Genomic DNA, 22,843 nt, shown 5'->3' with positions numbered 1-22,843 from the left:
AGACCAATCAAACTTTCCATCGCTTTATTCAGAGCTGATAGAGACCCGCCACACACGTCACAGGGTCCAAGCTACTGTGGAATTTGGGAATTTATTGGATCAAAGCTCTGCCGAGGAGCCCCAGATCCACTGAGATTTGCACCGAAAGCAATGTATATTATTTGGCCCCTAACTAATTGAGATTCCGAAATACAATCCGAGACGAGGTCAATCGAGATAGACACGAGATAAGAAACAAAAGTGAACAAAACCGAGACTCCTTGGCCCTTACCGCAACTCCAGTTCCCTCGCCGATCGGGGTCATGAGGCTCAGTAGTAAAATCCATTCCGGACGGAAGCCACACATATAATCCAAGTCATAGTGATTAATATTAATCAGAGTGGTATTCGTCGTATTCATCATAAACCAGCGAGGATCGGTAGCCCCGCGAGGCAAGATTAGCCTCCAGGCCCCCATCCGAGGCCGGATCGAAATATCCTATAATGGGTCAGTCGAGGAACAAAGGCTCAAATTCTCAGGGAGGAAACATACCACCACCACCAAAGTAGCTGAGGGCTACTGGGAGGAAGATGAGAGCATGGGTAGCGGCGAACACAACCAGCGCCAACCAGACACGGAAGTAGTAGATCTCGAAGATTTTGCTCCGGGTGAATGCAAGAACGCAAACTCCCAAGAGCTTGGTGACAGTGATGCCGCTGAAGACACTTCCACCGACATTGACCAATGCGGTCCAGGCACGAGCATCCTTGCCACGGAACTGGGCAGGTGCTTTCTCCAGCAGGGTACGCGAGGGGAACATAAATGCTCGTGCAATATGGGCGCAGAACTCTAAGCCAATACCAACACAGATAACCAAGTTTACCAGTGAGACGGCATTGAGGGAGACACCAGCGATAGCCATGGTGCCAATAATGTCTACGACAGTCATGACCACGGTGGCGGTGATAACAGCACCGGTGGCGATCGACCCCAGAATGGCAGAAGTGAGGACGAAGATGATGGCGACAGCTGACCCTAGGAGGGTACCTGTCAGTTGCACGATAGAGACGTACTGATCAAAGAAAATGTAAAACTTCGAGTAGGGGAAGATGTCAATGTGGTGCTCCTGAGAAAGCCCATCGGCAATTCGGCGAGCTGCAACATAGGCTTGAATGAAGTCGTCCTGGCTCCGTAAGGGGACGTGGCTAGTCCGGAAGTGACTGGCATTGATCATGGTGTGTTCTTCATCAATAACCACCGCAGCGCTATAAGGTGCTTTCCCACCAAGGGGACACGAAGCGTCCGTGGGGGAGTCGATCCACTTCTCAGCATAATGGATGAACTCTGGACCCGTCGGCATTCCGTAGAGACTCAAGTTCCACGCCGGCACACGATCCTCAAAACAGAGCTTGCCATTTTCCTTGCAGCAATCCTGTTGAGGGTTCAACCAGTAAAAGAAGTCATCAATCCAGCTGGCGGCGGATCCAGAAATGTAGGAAACATTTGGACGCTTGGATTCTTGCTCTAGCACAAATGGCAAAGAATATTGTTCGCACGTGGTGAACCGTCCACAAAGCTGTCGCTGGTGGTTCCGCTCTGTCACGTTGACATTCCGAGTCACGAAATATACTGGTGGACCAGTGCGGAAATAGGCATCGAGGTCATTGAAATAGGAAATCAAATACGAGTCGCTCGGGAGCGCAATTCGCTGGTCCAGCCCAAGTGGCACCTTTGGAATCAAGGCCAGACCCGCTGTCAGAAGGCCCAAGAAAATAATCACAACGGCCGCTTTCACCCGTCTGTCGAGGATGAAAGGAGCATAGATACGGCGAATGAAAGTCTGTAATGCACTCTCCGCCTCCTGATCATCATAGATCTGATCCTCGGTGACACCGTTCGAGTTCGCCTTTCGCACGGTGAAACATGGGAAGCAGTCGGCACGAAGACTCTGCACCCGTTGCTGGTTGAGAGCAAGAACAGAGATAAACATTGTCACTTGCAGAATGGCATTGATAAAGACAGCACCCGCTGCGTACGCAGCAAAGTTTTTGACCGCAGGCATGCCGACGAAAGCACCCAGGCCAAAAGCCACAGTCTCGGTCAAGGCAGAAAGGAAAATACTAGGCCCGATCCTTCCCACTGCACGAGCGACTCTCTCATCGATCTCGTCATCGGGATGGCTGAAGTTGACTCGCTCAAATTCATGAACAATCAAAAAGATGTTGTCCACCCCTACAGCCAAAACCAAAAATGGAATGACTTCGGCGATGATCAGTGTCACCTTGACGCCTGCAGCAGAGAACAAACCCACGGAAGCAGAGACGGACATCAAGACAATCAAAATTCCAGCAATACCCAGTGTGAACTTAGACTGGACGAGAGCATTGGCAGGGTTTCTTAGAAGCGACTTCCAGGTGACAGTGACGGACCCTAAAGCCAGGGAAGCATAAATGAACATGATAACGTAGCTTATCACGACAATCTTTGCATCCGTGTTTGTTGACTTGTTAAGCTCTTGTTCCAAGCTGACCTCGGCAGAGAAGGAAACTCGAAGCCCACGGTCAGCGGCCTCTACCTGGACGCCAGTAAACACGCTCTCGAATATGTGTTCCCAGTCGATGGCTTTTTCCTCCTCCTCGGTACCTTGGGCAAAGTTATTTACTACCCAAGTTACAACTAAAGCCTGGGCATCCAAAACATTGCCAGACTCATCATAACCACCAAGGATCATTTCGGGCTTCAGAGGCTGCTTGAAGCCGGGAAGGCAACTCACATCACCAGGTGATTCAGTGCAGTGAACGATCCGGTCTTTCCAAGTATTGGGGTCAAGGTTCGAGACCGAACCACCGAAATAACCAGTTACGGATTGCACTACACAGGCATCGCCAGTGGGCTTGAAACAGACATCATCCAGAAGTAGGCCTTGTTCGAGCGAGAGGATGCGACTGACTCGCGACTCAACGTCAAGCCACCATGATAAGGTCTCATAACTCAGGACTGGACCAGTATCATTCACCAAAAAGGCCTGCTCAGCGCGGTAGAATGGGCCAAAATTTTCATCAAAGAATGTCTTTTCTTTAGCTGCCGCAGATGAGGGGCTCACCCAAAGGCGAACTGGATCGGTTTCGACAGTGAATCGTAGCCAGCCCAGGCTCAGCAACAGCACCACAACAATGCTAGAACTAATTGTAATCCCGGGAAAGCGCGCGCATGTACCACCAATACGATAGAACATGGCTGAAAGCCAGGAATTTGGTTTGTACACGCCCTGTGGCTGTTCCATATACCCCCCACGATGCACAACTTCTCCTTCATCCTCATCATCGCTGGGAGAAGGATCTTGAAGAAGGCGAACTCTTTCAGGCTTCCGGAATCGACGTTCCTTGTAGGTGACATAACTGGCGAGACCCATGACCAGGAGCAAGAATGCCGAGTACACAATGATAACGGCAAAGGAGAGACATGGTAGCAGTCCCACATGGCAGGCCTCGTGCGTAGACACAGCTGGTAGCTCGGGGCATACGTTGGGGCAGTCAACACAGGAGCAGCGATAGGCTGGGTCGGCGTCATTACAAGCCTTGGGCTTGATTGACACCGCCTCCATGCCGTCGGCATCAGGCCCGCGGGGTTCAGTGAGATAGTTGATTTGGAATGGGCTGCCGAGTAGCTTCTTGTCGCCTAGAAACTTCATAAACTGCTGGTAGTTCTTTGCACCGCCACCAATAAAGTCGATTGCTTTCCCACCAGATGCGCCATTCTTGACGTCCTTGCAGCTGTCAAAGAAGCCACTCTGGGATACCTCCGACCAGACATTATCCAACTCAGTCACTACCGTCTTGCCGGAGCTGCTCTTGTCGGTCTGTGTGACATTGACAAACAGTGATTGATCGGGGGAGCATGTGAATGTGCAAAATGTGTTGAAGAAGTTCTCTCGGCAAGCAGGACAGGATGCAATGATGCCTTCAGCAAGCTTCAAATTGCTTGAAAGTGCGTCGATCTAAGACAAAAAGGCAAAGTCAATAAGAGTCGTTTCAATTTGCATTCAGACATGTTATCAAGGCCTGCATACTTGCTCATTAAGGCAGCAAACCGGGCCCTCCTTCCATTTCGGACCACATAAATTCACCAATTTCTGCCGTACTGAATCCTCCGGTTGACGTGCCAGGCCATTATCCGGGCAAGGGAGTTCACCACCGAAGAAGGACTTCTTTCCACACTGCCCTCGTATAGCACATCGGCCTGCCTCGTGGATCTTGGTTTCACCCTGTGCACCGACCAGCGACGGTTGAAGGGCAAGGGAGCCCAGCCCGACAATCGCAGCGACAAGCCCCGGTAGCCGCATCGTGCGGAGGGCGATTCCAAGTCCCAAATACTATGTCCAGTTTCGCGTTAATTTTGATATTTTGCGTGTCGGCCCTCTATAAACGTTACTGTCGTGGGACGTCGATGGCCATACACGACGGGTCTGGATTGTGGAGACGATGGCGCGAGCTTTGGAATCGTAGACGCAAGGAGGTGGACAACTCAAGCTTGAAAAATCTGGGAGCAGAAAACCATCGAGAGTCACACGGTTCTAAAACAGAGCGAGTGGTAATGGAGCGATGGCTCAGAAGCGCAATGATCAAGTGTAAAAGAGAAGTTGGGGGAGCATGACGTGCACGGAGAAATAAGAACCGGGCGGGTACCACTTCGGCCCCGCACGAAAACCGCACCACAACAAGTACTTGGCATGTAACTACGAGCTAACAGCTCAAGTCAGGCACGAATCCACCACGGTTTCCAATAAATACATGCTTTGATCGTTTTCATGCGCTAGCGCTAGAATCCCAGACAGTATTCTTTACCCATTGAAATCCTATGCCAATGGACATCCCTTCATGCCCTGTCTCATACTATCTGATCCGGGTTCCCATTCTACCCCGAATACATCACATGTACAGTAGTGTTCGAAGTCAGATAGCCAACTACGGAGCACACTTTCATTCCCAAACCCTTGCTCAAAACATGCTAGTTCAATCTTAGCCGTTCCCCAGTAATTCATGTCAGGCTACTGTATATTGTTTCTATTAAAGATGGGTCGGTTATTGCCAAAATACCGTAATTTGCCTTACAAGTTGATTGAATCTTCTTACAAATAGATTACAAAAACGGACGATACCTAGCATAGGAAGAGACCATTGTGAGCACGTGACCGTGGCTCTCACGTCGACTTTTAGGTGTAAACGTGGAAGTATATAGTAACTCTAATTATACTCCTAGGGAATATCAAAATATACAGAAAGCTACTCCTACCCACCTAGAAGACCACCTCAGCTACTTACTCATTGGGCTTTATTGCAATCACATGCTCCATGTAGTCGAGATGACCCAAGCCTGCATTCCCGAACAGGATTGGAGTTCATGGTGAGTGGATCTTAGTGGAGCAGCGCGGTCGGGAATTTGCTGATCAATTGAGATGTCAGTAGAGAAGCTTCTACGAATCAGTCTTTAGACATTACTTGAAGGCATGATGGTTGATGTTAAGAATGGATCAATCGCATGTGAATATGATGTAGAATCGAAATCGAAATAGAAAAAAACTCCCTCGACCGCAGTTACTGAGTAAGGTGCATATTCCCACCAGGGGCTGCATATCAAGAGGTCTATATTCAAATTGTACAGTCAGAAGAAAGTCTTTCCAGTAGGATGATAAGGTTTCCGGATACAACTTTGTTCGATATGAAACTCCCATAAAACCAGACTCTCAAACCCAGAGATTCCGAGGGGGGAACTCAACGCATGGTTTTCATCTGCATCGCCGATCCAGTTAGCGACGAGGAACATCATAGTTCATAAGAACTGGGGAAAAAAAAAAAGATTTTCAGAACGGAGACCACGACATATCCGCTTAATCCTGCTCCGGGAAGAGGGTATCTTATTTAAGGTAGGAGGCACGGTCAATATCCCTCTTCGTCGGCCTGTTGGTAGATATGGCGGGTTCGAGTGGGGTCTTTGCGCATTGTTTGTCCCGAACCAGTGAATCCCACTAAGTAATCCAAATTAGCATAAGGGAAACCCATATATGGAGCAACGATGCAGACTTACCACGTGCATTCACACCCTCACCCGTGCGGAACATGCTCTCTTTCTTGCCGATCTTATTCTTGCCCTTGGCTTTGGCTGCAAAATCCTGCCACTTGTTCTTGCCTGCTTCCAGCTCTTTGTTCGCCTTCACTTTACGCGCAGCCTTGGCAGGCCGAACGGGTCCATCTGTGGCCTTGCTGGGTTCATTGCGGACTTGGTTGGCCAAAGCGGGGTTGATATCAGCGGCCGCTGAGATTACATTGGCATGTGAAGGCGGTGCGGGTGACGGCGACGCTGAGCTTCCTGGAGTCCCATCAGCCTTGCGCTTGCGCGAATCAGTGCCAGAGACAGGCCGAATGTCTTTGGCCGTCAGGTTCTCCACAGTGCCATAGGATTTGAACGACACCAGATACACAGGGTTGCTAGACGAGCCAGTGATGGAGGTGATACGGGCCGGGTAGAATGCGTTGTCTCCAGACACCCAGCGGGCCAGGACATTATCATTGACGGCGAAAGATACCGGCACAGCTGGGGTTTCATCTTGATCTGCGATGGGCTTTCCGGGTGCGGGCTCTCTGGACCATGTATTTTTTGATGCCGATTGTTGGGGCTTAGATGTGACAGGTGCGGATGGCTTAAGTTCGGCGATGGCAGTTTCGGTAAGGGTTATAACATCTTGAATTTCAGTTTTGAGGCCCTGCAGCTCTGTGTTATCAGGATCTAACAGCAAGCTTGACTCGATAGTTTCAAGCTGTGAGAGTATTCAAGTTAATCAGACTATTTCCGGTAGACGGATGCGGGCCGAGGCTCTTTGTGCTTACCTGGTCCTTGAATTCCTTGACCTCCGCCTCTAGCGTCGCGACGTCCGACATCGCTACAATCAAAGATTTTGGAAAAGGGAATCAGATAGAGATAAACCTTGTTCAATGCAGAAAGAGAAAAAAAGCACAAGTTCACTGTTTGGGCTCCTCGTGGAATAGATGCGGCGTGGATGATCTTTCTGAAATGATTTGACGGCTCACGTTGGAAGATATTTGGTCATGTGACTCTATGCTTTATCTATGGCTTTACGCGCCTGCAGGCAGCGATTGGGTAGCCTGGAAAATTAGCATGATAGTTACTCAATACCTAGGCATTCAATAAGCCAAGTTTACATATTTGTTCATCAATAACGACTGAAACAATCTTGGAGATTACCATATCAATTTAGATCAAGGCTTCCGGGGTTGCTGACGTTGAGGAGAACTGATAAGGGATAAGGGATAAGGCTACGTAACGATCGACAGCAGTATGCTAACGGCGGTACTTTATATCTTCCTTAGCTTCCGAGTGGCTGTATAGGCATGTTTGTGATTTAGCAGTGATCCAAGCTTTCAAAGATACATTACTTTGGTTTAGCTTAACAGCCCTCATTCTATTGAGATATCCGGTATGGATTTACCATTTGCCACACGGGACCGGATAACGGATGGTCTGATCCTGCTTGGGTACGCAGTGGGGCCCAGACCCTGGGGTTGTGTAAGGCGCAAAGACGATACGAGGTGAGTCACGACTTTCCTCTTTTTTAAGTGGCCATATACACCTGCATGTCCGGGATATCGGGGAGTAATAAACCAATGTAAGCTTCTCTGCAGACACAAGGATCTCATGCTCCATGTATTATCCCTTGAGGGATCTGTAGTTCATACATGTACGTTGTAGAAAGAGATCGAACTGGATTTCTAAGCAAACGCCGAGTCCCCGCACGCCCCGCTCTGATTGGCTGCAGATCACCTGCGTCCGGCTTCGGGCCAATGAAGCCGCCGCGCCCACCGCAGACTGCAGAAAGATGACCTCTTTCATCACCTTCCCCTTCTTCAATTCTCGGTCTCGCAATTTGGCCTAGCTCATGCCCCTCTACTAGGATCTCCAAAAGGCGGAGATCAAAAAAAGTGGGAGCCTCAGGCCCCGAAGTGTTTCAACGTTCTATTCAATTGTCGTTTCTTTTTTTCCCTCTCCAAGTATCTCCAGATCCCGACCCCCGCTCCTGACACTACACGAGGCTATCTCCTCTCCTTCTCAATCTAGTCCTGGGTGATCGGTATCTCTCTGATCTCCCAGAAACTACGCTCCTACTCCCTATTCTATCATTTGCGGGCGAGAGGCCCAGTTGATCCAGTCTCGACAGTATCGAGCAACTTCTATCTACTATCTATCATACCCCCACGCTGCAACGCCACCATGGGCGATTTCGACCATATGTACCCACAGGGGCTTTACAATCTCTCTAAGGATCAGCAAGATCTTCTTATGGCCGCGCTTTCCTCCAACACGCCAGCCAACAAGCAACCTCACCACACCCCGCACCAAAAGCTTGAGCACAGCCCCGACCAGGCTTCCTCTAATGGCATGAGTGGCCCTCCCTCTGGAAACTTTGAAAACCCCTCCCACTTCAATGCCTTCGGCTTCGGGGATGATGAAAGTCCATTTCTCGATTTCACCCCCGAGGTGGATTTTGAATTTCCTGGCTCAGCTCATTTGATCGGCGATCTTCCTGGAGATACCCCGTCCCATGACTACGAATCGGGTGAGAAGCGGAAGTCGATGGATGGCAAGTCAGAGGTGGACGCCGAGGAAACAGGGAAGAAGCGCCGCGAGAGTGAGGCGAAGAAGCCCGGTCGGAAGCCGCTAACCTCTGAACCCACTACTGTAGGCATTCTTTCCTTCGAGGAAGCTGGATGACCAGGGTGACTGACTTTTAGCAGAAACGCAAGGCTCAAAATCGAGCTGCCCAGCGAGCGTTCCGCGAGCGCAAGGAAAAACACTTGAAGGACCTCGAAACCAAGATGGATGACTTGCAAAAGGCCTCTGACACAGCTAATCAGGAAAACGGAGTTTTGCGTGCCCAAGTTGAAAGATTGCAGACGGAGCTTCGTGAATATCGTAAGCGACTCTCCTGGATGACTAGTGGGAACGGGTTGTCTGCCATGAGTGCTATTCCCAATGCACACTCCCAGGGCGCCTATGGCCTGCAGAATAACGAGTTTCTGTTTGATTTCCCCAAATTTGGTGATCTACCCGGCTCGCATCTGTTCAATGGACAGAACAAGAATGACCAGTCCAAGCCTAAAGATAGGCAGACTCGTGTTCCAGGTGTCCTGAGTCGGGAGAACCTGCATGGTCTAATTGGAGCCCCTATTGCTTCGCCCATCTCGAATTCGAACTCCAGCACCCCAACGGCCACGGGAAGTACCAAGGCAACCACCTCTAAGGGAACCCCCAATAGTACCGCTTCCGCCAAGGTTCCCTATACCAAAAATAAACCATCGACCACATCAACCCATGAAAAATCGACATCAGACTCTCCGTCATCGTCATCCGATTCGCACCAGAGTCAGATGCTGTCGTCAAACGGAACCTCACCTGAGCCGAGTCTTAACTCTCCGCCAGACACAAAGAACAATGAGTCTGGCTGTAGTGTTCACGGCTCCGTAAACGGTGAGGAATCCTTCTGCGCCAAACTTGGCATGGCCTGTGGCAACATCAATAACCCCATCCCAGCTGTGCGGGACCAACAGAACAAATCCCACGGTGGCTCGAACGGTGGCTCGAACAATCACCCCATTGATGAGACATTTGGGCTCGACTGGCTGGCTCAACAAAATGGTGGTCAATTCGACCCAACGCTCTTTGGAGACTGGCGGGAGCCGCAGGATGCGGTACTCTCCCAGGACTTTGGAACCTTTTTCGATGAAGCCTTTCCTCTGCCAGACCTTGGCAGTCCATCGCATAATTTGACCGAGGTGGCCACCCAGCCCTCCAAGAAGGATTTGATCTCTCAGATCGACCGTAGGCTGGAGGAAGAGGTGGTCCCGGGCGAGGACAAAGCACAAATGTTGTCATGTACAAAGATTTGGTATGTATACTCTACTATTCGTATGGCTAAATATGTGCAGCTCACTGACTTACTCGTCTTCTTCTAGGGATCGCCTTCAATCCATGGAGAAATTCCGTAATGGCGAAATCGATGTCGACAACCTCTGCACCGAACTTCGGACCAAGGCTCGCTGTTCCGAGGGTGGTGTGGTCGTGAATCAGAAAGATGTTGATGCCATCATGGGCCGCACTAAGTAGCCCCGCAACACTCTGAATCACGACGGGCTCAATTGATCACGCTCACTGCCCCAACCACTCCATTCACGACTCATGCTCAAACTGTACTACGTTGTTACTATTCATACCCACCATTGAAATGTCATTTGAAAACCACACGGCGTCATGAACACGGCCAGGAGAATCAAAGAGGAGATATCGGCGAACCTGACTTTAATGTTTGGAAATTGAAATTTATCTGTTCTGGCGGCCTCGTTCGCTCCCTTTTGTGAAGCTTTCTTATTTTTCCATTCCCGTCTTTTCTTTTCTTGTTGAATCTCTGGTTCTAAGTAACCCTCTCTTCCAGTCCCGTCTTTTCTGATCTCTTCAAGTCTGGTGATTATCGCGCTACGAGTGTTTCATAATTGAGATCTGGGACTAGGTACACAGGTTTTGTTTGGGATGGCTTGCGCTCTTTAAATTTGCCTGATATCTACTTGTATACAACCTCAAGTCTTATTACTTTCAATGCTTGTTTTGATTAACAAATTTTGAGTAAGGACGTGGCGTAGTTGAGAACCAATTTGGTATACCATACTAGCAGGATTCTTGCTAGTACTCGTCCACCCATGTACCCGATTGGCAAGCGTGCAGCTATCAAGCTATTCTCCGCATCCCCACTGATCTACCCTTAGGACCTATGTATCAGCCACATTGATTGCTAGCGGGGCAAGTCATTGCGTATGGAACTACTGCAGCCCTAGAGCTCAAGTACCCACTTGGTGGTTTCCTTGTATTGAAACCTCGGAACAAAAAAGGTTCATCGCAGGTGGATTATTGATTTGGCTGAATAACATTCAAACCTGATGATTTACGAGCAGGAGCAATAGTTGAAGCTATAAGGGTATCGATGTTGTCTCCGAACTAAAGTACAAAGAGAAAAAGAACCAATGGTAACAAGGGAAAGGTGGGATAGGGAGTTATTTTTGAGTTGTTTTTCATTCTTTTTGCTTGCATCTTTCAGTCTCTGCATCTCACTATCGACCGCGGTCCCACACAACCTTGGTGGCAGTAAGAACAGTACGGTCTTTAAATGATACCGAGATAAACATCTCGCTCAGACAAAAACTGAGAAAACATAAAACATAGATTGGGGAATTTGGAATGTTTCAATAGAGTTAAAAAAAAAAAAAAAAACACAAAAAGAATTAGAATGCGACGGGAAGTGGCGTAGAGTCAGCGTGAGGGGGGTTAGAGGGGAAAGAAAACTGTCAAAGGACAATTCTTGATTGGGGACTCATAGGGGGAGGGAAATAGGGAATAGAAATCTCAGCACTTAAGCATCGCCAGAGGGGGCGGGCTTGTCGCTAGAAGGAGTTGAGGGGGCAGCGGAGTCGTTTGAGCCCTTGAAACCACCTCGGCCTCCACGGCCTCCACGGCCACGACCCCGACCTCCGAATCCGCCCCGGCGAGCACCTTCGCTATCACTGGCACTGGTGTAACCGCGGGGGCCGGCGTTGGCACCTCCCCGGCTGCTGCTCTGCCATGTACCGGCGTTGCCCTGTCCACGTCCACCGCGTTGCTCGAAGAACTTGAAAGTCTTGCGAGCGGCCCCGGCAGCGGCAGGCTTCTTGTTCTCAGCAGACTGGTGATCGAGCACAGTCTTGGCATCATCCACTGTGGGGAAGGTCACAATATGGTTGAACTTTCCGTATTTCTCAATCTTTTCAACCTTGGCGGCATCCTCCTCGGAAAGGACATCACGCACGGCCTGCTCGTTCTCGAAACCGGAAAGGAAAAGAATGTTGCTTGGCTTCTTCTCACCGCGAGGAACGGGAGAGTCAGCGGTTTTATCAGTCTGGGATGCACCGTTGGTGTCGGCGGCAGTCTTCTCTTCGCCAGCAGGCTGGGCCGAAGCGGCAGCAGGTTGCTGAGGGCTCGGGGCCTTGGGAATGACGGGGGCGGGAGATGCGCGAGCAGACTGGCCCTTGGCCTGGGCCTGCTGGCTGGGGACAGGAGCACGAGTGGGAGGAACCTGGCCAAACTGAGGGGTCACAACGGGACGTCCAGCACCGGTAGGGGCAGGAGACGCAGTAGTAACAGGCAGACCACCAGAAACAGCCTGGGGAGCGCCTCCGACAGCAGGCTTGCCACTGCGGTGAGCAAAGTTGAATCCCTGAGCCCGCATCTCAGTCGCAATGCGTCCTCCTTCGATCTCCAGAACGAGGTATCCGAATGCAGCATCTGCGAGGTTGAAATTCCACATGTTCTTGAATGCACTCTCATCTACCTGACCTGCAGCATTGCCGGCAGCAACGGGGCCGCCGAACGGGTTGCCACCGTTAGCAATGGAGGGCATCTTGGTGACCACATCCAGAGCATTTTCCAGCAGGGTCTTCTGCGCGTCGTTGGAAGAAATGGCAGACTCAACCTCTCCCCGAACGGTCTCCCAGACATCATTGAAAGATGCCTTGGAAGCAGCGAGCTTACCACGGTAGTGGTCCAACGAAGGGTTGACTGAAAACTCGTTGTAGGAGGATCCATAACGGAAGTGAAGACCGGCAGAAATTGAAAAGTCGGCCTTGAGTGTAACAGAAAGCTGGTTCAGCATGCCCTCGCGAGCGGGCGAGGCATGGGTGACGAAGATACGCGTCTCGGATGGGTCGTAGACACGGTTGGCGGTATCAATCAGTTCACCCATCTGGAGCAGTGTAGTCCACATAGTGCCTTGTCCACCAGCGATGGTTGTCTTGCCCTCGCCGTTATCGAAGAGCTTGTGCATGACCACCGCGCCACCCAATCCGAGCAAACGGAGCTTCACACCGCCAATGTCCAGCAGTCTCGAATTGGCCTCGTCAATAATGTGCAGCTTATCAACCTTGTATTCGCCTGATCGGAACTTCTCCAGAACACGAACATCCTCGCAAGCACCCCAAACTGTGTAAACTGGGACATCGAGAGTAATGCGCTTGTCAAGGAGCATGGACAGCTCAGAGAGGGGCAGCTGGTCGGGAGTGAAACGCTGCTTAATAGACTGCTGAGGGGGGACCTGTGCGATCGTTCGCTTTACGCCTTCTGGCAACAGAGGAGAGTATTGGGCAACGTGTTTGAGGGTTCTGCGGGGAAGCCACAGGGTTAGCTGAGGGTCCGCTGGATTTCAATTTCGGTGCGTGCCCAGTTGACACAAGACGTGTTGCCTCGCGTCGGGCAGCAAAGCCACCCTCCTGATAATATCTGGGGTAACACTCACTTATCCGCAATGCGCTCCAATGAAGTATCGTCGTAGAAACCAAAGTCACCAGTGTGGATGATATGGTCAGCGCGGGCTTGTTTGGCCAGCTCATTCAGCGACTTGAGATTTCCTGTATCACGAGGGCCAATTAGCCTCGCTTTTAATTGTATAAAGCCTCACTGATTCATACCTCGAACATCTGCAATACACAGGATCCGGGTGGGACCGTTCTGAATCACTCGTCCATTGTTAGGGAGAAGCGGCGTCGCTCCAGGTGGCGGACCCGCCTGGGGCGCACCGTTCGCGAGAGGGTAGCCTTGGGGACCGAAGTTGTGAGGGCGGGGCTAGATAGATAGAGCGCGACGTCAGTTCAGGAATTTTTGAAATCAGGTCATTGGCGTCAAGAGCTCCGGGAGATCTGAAGCTGGACTGACAAGTCCGCGGCCGGAGAGGGGAGATCGATTCGAGGAGCAACTTACAGAAGCCATGGGGTGGGAAGAAATTAACAAGATGGCGTGAGTGGAGGACTGGGCGAGATGGGAAGGAAAGGAAGGGAGTAAGAAAAAAGAAATGAAGATGGATTCAGTCGAAGGACAAAAAGAAGATCAGATTCACCATGAAGCAACAGGCGTGACATGGGAGATTAGGTAAGCCACCCCTGGACAACAATTCTCCCTTTTGGGGCGCACTTGATCGAGATTCACGATTCACGATTCCTTAAATTGGATAAACTTTGGGCCTCAGTTATTTCTCAAAGCCCGAGCCATTCTGTTGCTGGTTTCTCAAGGTTGCTGGGCCTGGACCACCATGGAGCGTCCGGAAAATTCAATGTTGTCTGCCCAGGGCCTTTCCTGGCCCGAACCTGGCCTATATCATGTTTTGATTCATACTAGCACACACAACTACGCACATCAGTCAACTTGAAAATATTAAGAACCTGAACTGAATTCTGCTAGCTGTGAATCTACTGTAATGTATCTTCCTTTAGACTATTGTGCCAGACACTCTTATGTCGGCCATGGATCAAAGACGACTTAAACAGCTCAACCCAGCATATCTACAAACGCAAAATCTACAGAAGAACGATTCCATGAGTTCCTGCCTAAGCTTTGGCTTCCAACTACATTACCGCAGTATGTTTGCTTGTGTAAGTAAACGCTCTCAACTAGTAATGGAGAAGACGTGAGTCAATGTCATTGTGTGATAGATATGTACTAAATCTCATAGCATATGGAGGATCTTCAAGCCGGCTCAGCCTGTAGCACAAGTTCCGAGTCGGTGACATGGCCCTTAATCATTTGCACTTTACTCGTCTTTCGACCTGGCTTATGACTGATTGAAAGAGACTGGAACGAGGCCGGTCCCTTCAAAGCTAAGATAGCAAAGTGACCACCGACAGTCGGCCGTGCCCGACACAAGATTGGGATACCAGGCTCATTGCCATGGGTAGATGTCGCCACATAGCGATCGGAAAAAGGCCAGTTATGCTTGCCATTTGTCATAAAAGCCCACAAGTCGTTCACAAACTCATCTCGCGTGTCCTCATCAAACGTACCCGCCAACCACATGTTCCAATCCGACTTCGCCCAGTCCTGCCGGTTATCGAGTGGAACGCCATAATCCCCACGGACTGCGGTGGAGAAGAACTGGTTGCTCATTTCATGCGCTTCGCGGGGGAAGGTGTCCAGCCCAAGTAGCACGTCTGGGTAAATGTTGTATGGTGTCTTCCACGAGTCTGGGAAATCGGGATATTCAAGCACAAAGTGGGTCTGCTCCATATCTGTGCCTAGACCCTGAGTGTAAAACAGATCGGCATAGTCATCGCCAGTTTGAGAGTAGTATGTGTTGCCACTCAGTTCGCCGAATGCCTTGATCCCCACAGTTGCCTTGATGGCCAGGTTGGTCTCGTTGGGTAGAGGTCCAGCTGCGTCATTGGAAGAAAGTTGGTTGGCCATGTTGATGGTATTATCAATCAAATAATCGGCGTATTGCTGGAAAATGGCTATGTATTGGTCGGTCCAATCCGTATCACCAGTGGCCTGTCTGTAGGCGAGGGCTAGGATGAGCAGATTCCCGGACTCCTCAATTGGCATTGCCTCCGCTTCCTGGTCATCATGGCCAATAGCATGGGGGTAATGAGTGCCTAGGTCGTGAATGGTGTATGGTAAATGCCAGCGACCAGCATCGAGATATCGCATTATTGGCTCAAGCAACAAGCGTATCCAATCCGGATCCATGACCCAGTAGATGGGGAAGGCTGGCATAATGACGTCGATGGTGTTGATATTTCCATCGCTGGAAAGCTCCTTGATGAATGCGAGCACATCGTCAGTGTCAAGAGAGTCGTTGGGGATTGTCAAGTCGATCCCTCCGTATGCCTGCCGAGTCGAAAGAGCAACGATATCCGCGTACTTTGGACCAGCTGCAGCGGTCGCAAAGCTGTTTAACTCCCGGTCGAACTCCAAGGACTCCCAATAGGCATCTTCATAGTCATCTAAAAAGAAGGAAAGCGCTTCTCGTGCGGTTGGATATTCTGCCCGATAGTACCCAGTGTATGCTTCTCCCAAGTAATTGATGGATTTTTCCCTCTCATAGCCCACGGCAAAATTCACTGAAGTCTTGCCAATCACGGTCCCCAGGTCGTGTGCCAGAGCCACAACGCTTCCATGAGACCAGCTTGCGTCCCCTGATGATAAGTCTCCGTGCCTCATAAAGTGTCCTCGCACCGCCTTGGAACTTCCTGCGAGCGCTGAGAGCGAGCTTCCATTCCCTGGGCGAGATGCTAGAAGGGCTTGACCCCAGAGAGCCATATCGTGTCCCTCGTCATAGGTGTTAGCATCTTCTACCGAAAGCGAGTGAAAAGCGAGATCGCCGTGCTCTTCGAAGGCAGAACCCGAGCGATGTTCTCGACCCGTCCATCTTCCATCAATGTCAGAGTAGACCTGAATTTCATGTCCTTGCGACCTTGTGACATATACTGTCAAGTAACCTGGTGTATTACAATTAGATCATGCGGAATCAATCCACGGCTTCTATTACCTACTGAAAGGGAGCGACTGGCGGAGATAATTTGAAGGGGAAACGGGAGAAAAGAAGTCCAAAGTCAAAGACACAGGCCCTGCGGTAAGCTCGAAAAGTGAATGGGTCGCCGTGAACTCAGCATGGCGCACAGTTGCTGGGTATATACCACTGCCCTCCAAGTCAGGAACACCCATCAAACTATAGGCCTGACCGTCCACGCGCACAATCACCGACCACCCAAGATCCTGGCCCGCCCAGAACTGAGAATCCGCATAAGGTAGTCGGTGCACGCGATCGCTGGGCATCCATGTTGACAAATAAGGATTGCGAACCGCCAGTGGATAAGATGGTGGCAAGACCGGGTGATGAGTGACTTGGCCCTGATTACTACCACTGAAAATCCCAGAAAGTGATGCGCAAACGGAACCCAGGCACAGTGATTTCGGTAAATTCAGTCGCATCTTGGGTAGTTCGACCGCTTAAAGCTCACGAGTGCGTTGTTCGATCATACGCGCCGAGCGCTTTGACAGAAACCTTCCGCAACGCGAGCAAAGACAAGAGGAAAAAAAAATATTTAAAAAGAAATAAAACCAAATCCGCACAGATTAAGTGTCAAGTGAGAGTTGAGAATAGTGATAACGATTATTGAGGGGTTCCGGAATCTGAAAGGAAGAATGCCCCTTGGGAGCTTCAGGGACGATCACAAGCCTGTCGTCATTGGGGAATGGGTCCTTCACAACTGCCCAGTCAATGCTACGGCTCATCACCTCATCCCGGCGGTGCTGATCGCCATACACGGCTATCTAGGTTCAAACAAGTATTGTGGGGCTTCATGCACCAACCCCAGGTCAACGTCTTGCGCCTGCGACAATCCACCTAGCGTTTTGCGGGGCGGCGACGTAAGACTTATCGGAAAAAAGGCCAGTGCACATCACGCGACATTACTGCAATTCATACCCAACAAACGTCAATATTGATGGATATTTCTGAGAGTTCTAGAGTTGGTAGGAGGGTTGATTGGTATATTAAACAATCATGTCATTTTATCGTCTATAACATTAGAACAGCGCGACAACCAGCTTTCTACAGCTGAGCCTTCTCAATGCGACGACCAATCTCATCGAAGTGAATCTGCTTTCCGGTGACTAGTGCCTCCTGTAGATAAGCTCCAATCTCAACCGCCTTGACGGCATTGCTCAGCTTCATGGGCAACGGAGTGTTGTCAAGGCAAGCCGCAGTGAACTCATTGGCCTCCTGCACAAAAGCAGGACCAAATCGGCCCATAAAGTTCGGAGGAACCTCACGAGTGATACCACCCGCGTGGTAGTAGTTGACAAAATTGCGCTGAGGGTTATTGTTGATAGCCAACTTGCCCTCGGTACCAATGACCTCCGTGGTATCCTCTTGTCCATGAGCCATCATCCTCGAGCAGTAGTAGTAGGCAATCTTGCCATTCTGGAACTCGACAATACCAACAGCGTTATCGTAGTCTTTGTGCTTCTTCAATTCGGGCTGGACAGCCGTGATTCCATGTGCAGAAATACTCTTGGGAATAATGTCGTCCCCGAAGAACCACAATGTGAGATCGATATCGTGCACCGACATGTCAACGAAGACACCTCCAGACCAAGCTGCGTATTCGACAAAGAATCCAGATGGGTCGAGCTTATCACAAGTCTGGCTGCGGATAATTGAAGGTCGACCGATGAGTCCCTGTTCGATCTTGCTGTGTGCCTCCCGGTAGGACTCGTCGAAGCGTCGAGAGAAGCCGCACATCACCTTCAGGTGAGGCTTCTTCTTAGCGGCTTGAACGACAGCTTTGCACTATTTCAATCGTCAGTCAAATGAATGCACGCCCGAACTTATGGATTCTCACATACCACATCGATATGGATTGAGAGAGGCTTCTCGCACAGGACGTGCAAGTCCGCGTCAATGGCCTTGATAGCTTCTTCCGCATGGACCGAAGTAGCGGTTCCAATGGCCACAGCTTGGAGACCAGGATGCTTGAGCATGTCATCGTAGTTGTCGTACAGGGTAACGCCATGAGGCTCCAGGTTCACCCTTCCCCATGCAATCTCGGTGGGGTCTGGAGTAAACGCGGCGACAAGTTCGGCCCGGGGAGTGCGCTGCAGGAAGTTCATGGCATGGAACTTGCCAACTCGGCCAAGGCCGGCCATACCAACTTGTAGCTTCTGAATTCCCATGGTGGTGTTACTGGGTTTGATGATAGTGAAAAGAAAGACAAAGGTCTAGTTGATTCATCCTCAATCTGAGGCCCGTAGAGGGGTTTAAATAGTTCAGACTGGAGCTGCGATGCCCACATTGTGATTATAACTGTTTCTGTCCCAGGTAGCTCCAGGAAAGTATTCCCACGATGGAGATGGGTCGGAGATATTCCATCTGCACACTAAAGCGATCTCGCGGAAAGAATTGCCGGATGCGCCCGAAGCGGCAAGTCGAACCCCGCCAGTGGCTCCACTGCATCCCCGCAATTTTGAGATTTGGCGTCAAGAACCATGTCTCGTGGCTTCAGGCTAAAGATGCGGAATTGTGGGGAGGGAATGGCCCTCGTTCCCCGCATCTTCCCCCGGGACACTCGCGCAGTAATTCTCTCCGTCCAATATGTCTGCACCGAAACGAAGCCGACTTGCGACGGGATGGTAAGTCTAGCCAATTTCCTCTTTGCTGATTTGATGCTGATCAAGTTGTTAGTCAAAGATGTCGAAGTAAGTCCTTACGTACTTCTCGCAGTTTCGCCCGATGTGCTAAATCATATCGTTAGCCCGTCATCTCAAATGCATGCATCTCCTCTCTGCCCCTCTATATACCACATGTTATTAATTGAGTCCTACAGGCGACATTCACTCGCAGGTTTGCCAACACTGTCGAAGTGTTGGTGTTCAATGCGACCGCACAACAATTCGATTCCGCAGCGGGTTAGCATTGCCCAAGAACCAGGATGATGCATTTCCAGATCAACAGAGCTGGCCACGACTCAATGGAAAAGGTCGATGAAATTCCCAACTGCATGGGGTGACATACTAAGTTACTTGCAGTCCGATTCCACGATGAGACTCCGGAAATCGTCAATCTATACTTGACTACCTTGGAGGATGACCACGACTACTGGATTCAGAATGCGGAGAAGAGTCCCAGTCCAGAGGAAAGAAACAGACACACGCCAGGCCCTTCTCCACGCACTCAGCAGCAACACGTTCATCATATCTCCCCACAAATACCACAAGATCATATCGATGTTTCGCCATCCAGTGTATCCATCTATTCCACATCTACATCACGAACTAGCTCAAAGCCGTTCCAGCCGTTCACTGAGAGAGAAGCCATTCTGGTGCGGAATTTTGTGGAAAATATGGCCCTCTGGGTGCGTCCATCTTTTAGATGGTCAAAATGGTGAGAGTCCAGCGCTAACAGGTTCCTACCTAGGCCGATATCACTGATCCAAACCGGCATTTTGAGATCGATGTGCCCACTAGAGCCTTCAATGAGCCTGTTCTACGCCATGCAATCTTTGCATTTTCCTCTCGCCATTTGAATAGGAAGACCGATGACGCAGCAGAAGCACTGCAATATCATAATCTTTGTGTGCAAATTCTCATTCCGGCGCTTTCTGATCCTGAGCAACATATTACAGAAGATATCCTGGCCGCAGTGGCTATTCTGCGGCAACATGAAGAAATGGATGGTCAGTCTTGATCAAGTTTGACATTCACCCATGTTCTTTAGTCTAATCGCATCTTAGGGGAGGATAATCAGTTTCATTTAACAGGAACAACACATATTCTAAACACCGTGTCCACATTTGGCTCCTCGGGTGGTCTCGGTGAAGCAGCAGCTTGGCTGTGTTTGCGCCAAGAGATTTATGTATCTTTGACCACTCAGCAACCCCTCCGAACCAATTTGGAGAATTTCTATGACTCAGATATCTTCCAGCGAGATGATGACTTTGCATGGTCTAGTAGGATTGTGTTCTTACTCGCCAAAGTGCTTCAAAGCGCGTTATCTGACTCTTCTATGGTCGATACCATCAATGACGAGGTGGAGGCATGGTTCAAATCGAAACCACTTACATTTGAGCCAGTACGGCTTGTACCCCGTGGCCCAGAGAGTGATCGACGATTTCCAGCCATTTGGATGTTATTACCTGTGCATGGTATGCGCACCAAGGCCAACATGTCATCAGCATGGTTGCTAACGTTGCCCAGTCATTGGTCTACAATACTATCACATTGCCAAGATTATACTAACACTTTCCGAATGTCCGCCCTCATCGTCCACATACGACAGTTTGCGACATTCCCGCGTTATCGAAGTCAGACATCCCCTTGAAAATGGCAGAGCAATTACTAATAATCTAAATTCACTGTAGAGAACCGTTCGTCATCATCTGCTTACAATCCTTGGCTTAGCACAGTCTAATTCTCGGGCCGAAAACACACTTTTCACAGCACGCCACAGTTTGGTCGCTTGTAAGTTACCCTATATGTAAGTGGAAAAAAAAAAACGAATGTTCTAGCTGACTTGCGTAAAGGGGGCTGGGTACTTCGACATCGCAGAGACCAGAAGGCTGCAGAGGCTCTTCTCCATGATATGCACGCGAGGACAGGATGGAATATGGATGGCTTGGTTCAATCACTACGACAACAATGGCAGGATGAAGATGGTATTTATGAAGAGTGACGATTGCAGGATGTTCATCGATCTACAGATGAATCATTTTCCCCGCAGATTCAAAAAGAAATCCCAGATATGTTCAAAGATAAAGCATCTCCGATAAGGAGATAATCCGTCCGCATTCTGGCTATACAAATTATAGTCAAGGGTAGTCCAGAGACGCGGAGACAATTGCCATCCGAGGGGACTCAGTTCATTCCGATACAAGGCTCCGAATAGAACGCCGATCAGCGGGGAACATGCATACTTTGTGCTAAGATTAGAAGTCTTACAAGTGTACTTTGCAATCGATAATCGTTCCCAAATACCCCTCAGCTCAATAAAATTCGTAACCTGTTACCCTCACTTGACCCCACTAATATCAGTATGACTGTTAACACACCCCCTTCCAAGCTCCGAGTTGCTATCATAGGAGGTGGAATTGCCGGTCTCGCAGCAGCGGGGTTTCTTCGGAAACACCCCCAGTATATCGTCACCGTCTACGAACTTCGAAGCGAAGATTGGCAAGAGTCATCTGCAGCGCTTGGGCTCCAGACTAACGGTACCTCTATTGTCGAGCAACTAGGTATCACCAGAAAGAAGATTCGCGCAGACACGGGCTCTGGATACCGTACATATAATATTCGAGAGGAGCAGATGAGCACAGGGCGGGTAGAATTCCGTCCAGATGGGGAGACCGGGTTTTGGTTTGTGCATCGACAGGACTTGAAAGATGCGCTCTTGCGCAAGGTCACGGGTATTGATGGAGAAAGCGAACCGATACAGGTGGTTTATGACAGCCATATTGTGGAAATTGAGCCAGAGCTTGGAATCTTGAAGTTTGCAGATAGACCATCTGTCGAGGCAGATCTGATCATCGGTAAGTCAAATCTCGAATTGACAATGACGGGTGAACTAATCTCTTCCCAGGTGCCGACGGTATTCATTCCAAAGTCCGTGAAACTGTCATTCCATCTTCACATCCAGGGCCTTCACTTTGTGGGCTTTGCGTATATCGCTTCGTCGTGCCCATGGATGTTCTCCGAGACATTAAGGGTAAAATGCCGGAGATACTCACATTCGATGAAGGCAACTTCGTGGTCATCATTGCAGCCGGTGATGAAGGGAACCGGAACATTGTAATATATCCATGCCGCGAGCTTCAGCTTATGAACTTTGTCTGCGGCGTCCCAGACACGAGTCCTCGAGTGTTAGCCCAGCTCAAAGCCACTGGTACCCACGAGAGCCTCGTGAATGATATGGTAGAAGAATTCGAAGGATTCCCTGACTGGATTCTGCAGCTTTTCAGGTGAGTGACGAATTCCAAATTCCCAAAATGCGCCAGAACTGATGGCAGCTCCCGATCAGGCGCACCACCTTGATCGAGCCCTTCCCGGTGATCGATCAAGAGCCTCTGCCCACGTACGTGAAAGGCCGAACCATGCTGATTGGGGATGCTGCACATGCTATGGCGCCGTACCAGGCACAGGCAACAAATCAAGCTCTTGAGGATGTTGAAGGCCTCAACGCGATACTTGCGGATGCTTCGAGCCGGGATACCATTCCAGATCTTCTTAAGAAATGGGATAGCATCCGTCGACCGCATGCCTCGGTTGTTCAGAGCGACTCTCGGGATTCGCAGGCTAAACTTTCTACAACGCAATCGAGTGATGCTTTCTTGGGGTTCAAGCCGTATGTGCCCATGAAGGAAATACTTGCACGACTTTCGGCGCAAAAGGCGAGTGAAATGATTAGGTAGATCATAATTGGAACAAGAACGTTCTGAGGACGAAATGGGCTGG

General features: G+C 49.9%; 8 protein-coding genes across 8 annotated transcripts; 3 read left to right on the top strand and 5 right to left on the bottom strand.

Annotated features, from left to right (window-relative positions):
* Nucleotides 1–371: 371 nt before the first annotated feature.
* Nucleotides 372–4,322, bottom strand: ncr1 (sphingolipid transporter NCR1; the record flags this gene model as incomplete). The annotated part of the gene is made up of 3 exons (XM_057115582.1): nt 372–478; nt 533–3,977; nt 4,050–4,322. The coding sequence occupies 3 exons, from the start codon at nt 4,320–4,322 to the stop codon at nt 372–374; spliced, it is 3,825 nt and encodes a 1,274-aa protein (XP_056975722.1).
* Nucleotides 4,323–5,916: 1,594 nt separating this feature from the next.
* N7484_005161 (tudor domain-containing protein) lies at nt 5,917–6,915 on the bottom strand (the record flags this gene model as incomplete). Its single annotated transcript, XM_057115581.1, has 3 exons — nt 5,917–6,005; nt 6,065–6,794; nt 6,865–6,915. The coding sequence occupies 3 exons, from the start codon at nt 6,913–6,915 to the stop codon at nt 5,917–5,919; spliced, it is 870 nt and encodes a 289-aa protein (XP_056975721.1).
* Nucleotides 6,916–8,263: 1,348 nt separating this feature from the next.
* yap1 (putative bZIP transcription factor AP-1/Yap1) lies at nt 8,264–10,156 on the top strand (the record flags this gene model as incomplete). Its single annotated transcript, XM_057115580.1, has 3 exons — nt 8,264–8,731; nt 8,788–9,938; nt 10,006–10,156. 3 exons carry the CDS (start codon nt 8,264–8,266, stop codon nt 10,154–10,156), a joined length of 1,770 nt encoding a protein of 589 aa, XP_056975720.1.
* A 1,294-nt stretch (nt 10,157–11,450) lies between these two features.
* Nucleotides 11,451–13,834, bottom strand: N7484_005159 (uncharacterized protein; the record flags this gene model as incomplete). The annotated part of the gene is made up of 4 exons (XM_057115579.1): nt 11,451–13,230; nt 13,365–13,476; nt 13,537–13,690; nt 13,826–13,834. 4 exons carry the CDS (start codon nt 13,832–13,834, stop codon nt 11,451–11,453), a joined length of 2,055 nt encoding a protein of 684 aa, XP_056975719.1.
* A 753-nt stretch (nt 13,835–14,587) lies between these two features.
* On the bottom strand, nt 14,588–16,828 carry N7484_005158 (putative glutaminase; the record flags this gene model as incomplete). The annotated part of the gene is made up of 2 exons (XM_057115578.1): nt 14,588–16,335; nt 16,390–16,828. 2 exons carry the CDS (start codon nt 16,826–16,828, stop codon nt 14,588–14,590), a joined length of 2,187 nt encoding a protein of 728 aa, XP_056975718.1.
* Nucleotides 16,829–17,450: 622 nt separating this feature from the next.
* Nucleotides 17,451–18,574, bottom strand: N7484_005157 (putative NAD binding Rossmann fold oxidoreductase; the record flags this gene model as incomplete). The annotated part of the gene is made up of 2 exons (XM_057115577.1): nt 17,451–18,191; nt 18,248–18,574. 2 exons carry the CDS (start codon nt 18,572–18,574, stop codon nt 17,451–17,453), a joined length of 1,068 nt encoding a protein of 355 aa, XP_056975717.1.
* Nucleotides 18,575–18,744: 170 nt separating this feature from the next.
* N7484_005156 (uncharacterized protein) lies at nt 18,745–21,068 on the top strand (the record flags this gene model as incomplete). Its single annotated transcript, XM_057115576.1, has 8 exons — nt 18,745–19,030; nt 19,225–19,377; nt 19,427–19,752; nt 19,815–20,073; nt 20,131–20,541; nt 20,594–20,700; nt 20,758–20,857; nt 20,920–21,068. The coding sequence occupies 8 exons, from the start codon at nt 18,745–18,747 to the stop codon at nt 21,066–21,068; spliced, it is 1,791 nt and encodes a 596-aa protein (XP_056975716.1).
* Nucleotides 21,069–21,428: 360 nt separating this feature from the next.
* On the top strand, nt 21,429–22,800 carry N7484_005155 (FAD-dependent oxidoreductase; the record flags this gene model as incomplete). The annotated part of the gene is made up of 3 exons (XM_057115575.1): nt 21,429–21,921; nt 21,972–22,350; nt 22,410–22,800. The coding sequence occupies 3 exons, from the start codon at nt 21,429–21,431 to the stop codon at nt 22,798–22,800; spliced, it is 1,263 nt and encodes a 420-aa protein (XP_056975715.1).
* Between the last annotated feature and the right edge of the window lie 43 nt (nt 22,801–22,843).

Source organism: Penicillium longicatenatum (assembly GCF_028827895.1).
Source record: "Penicillium longicatenatum strain IBT 33135 chromosome Unknown contig_2_segment0_segment0, whole genome shotgun sequence".
Lineage (NCBI taxonomy): Eukaryota > Fungi > Ascomycota > Eurotiomycetes > Eurotiales > Aspergillaceae > Penicillium > Penicillium longicatenatum.
Note: the sequence above shows the minus strand (reverse complement) of the source record. Positions and strands in the feature narration are given on the sequence as shown.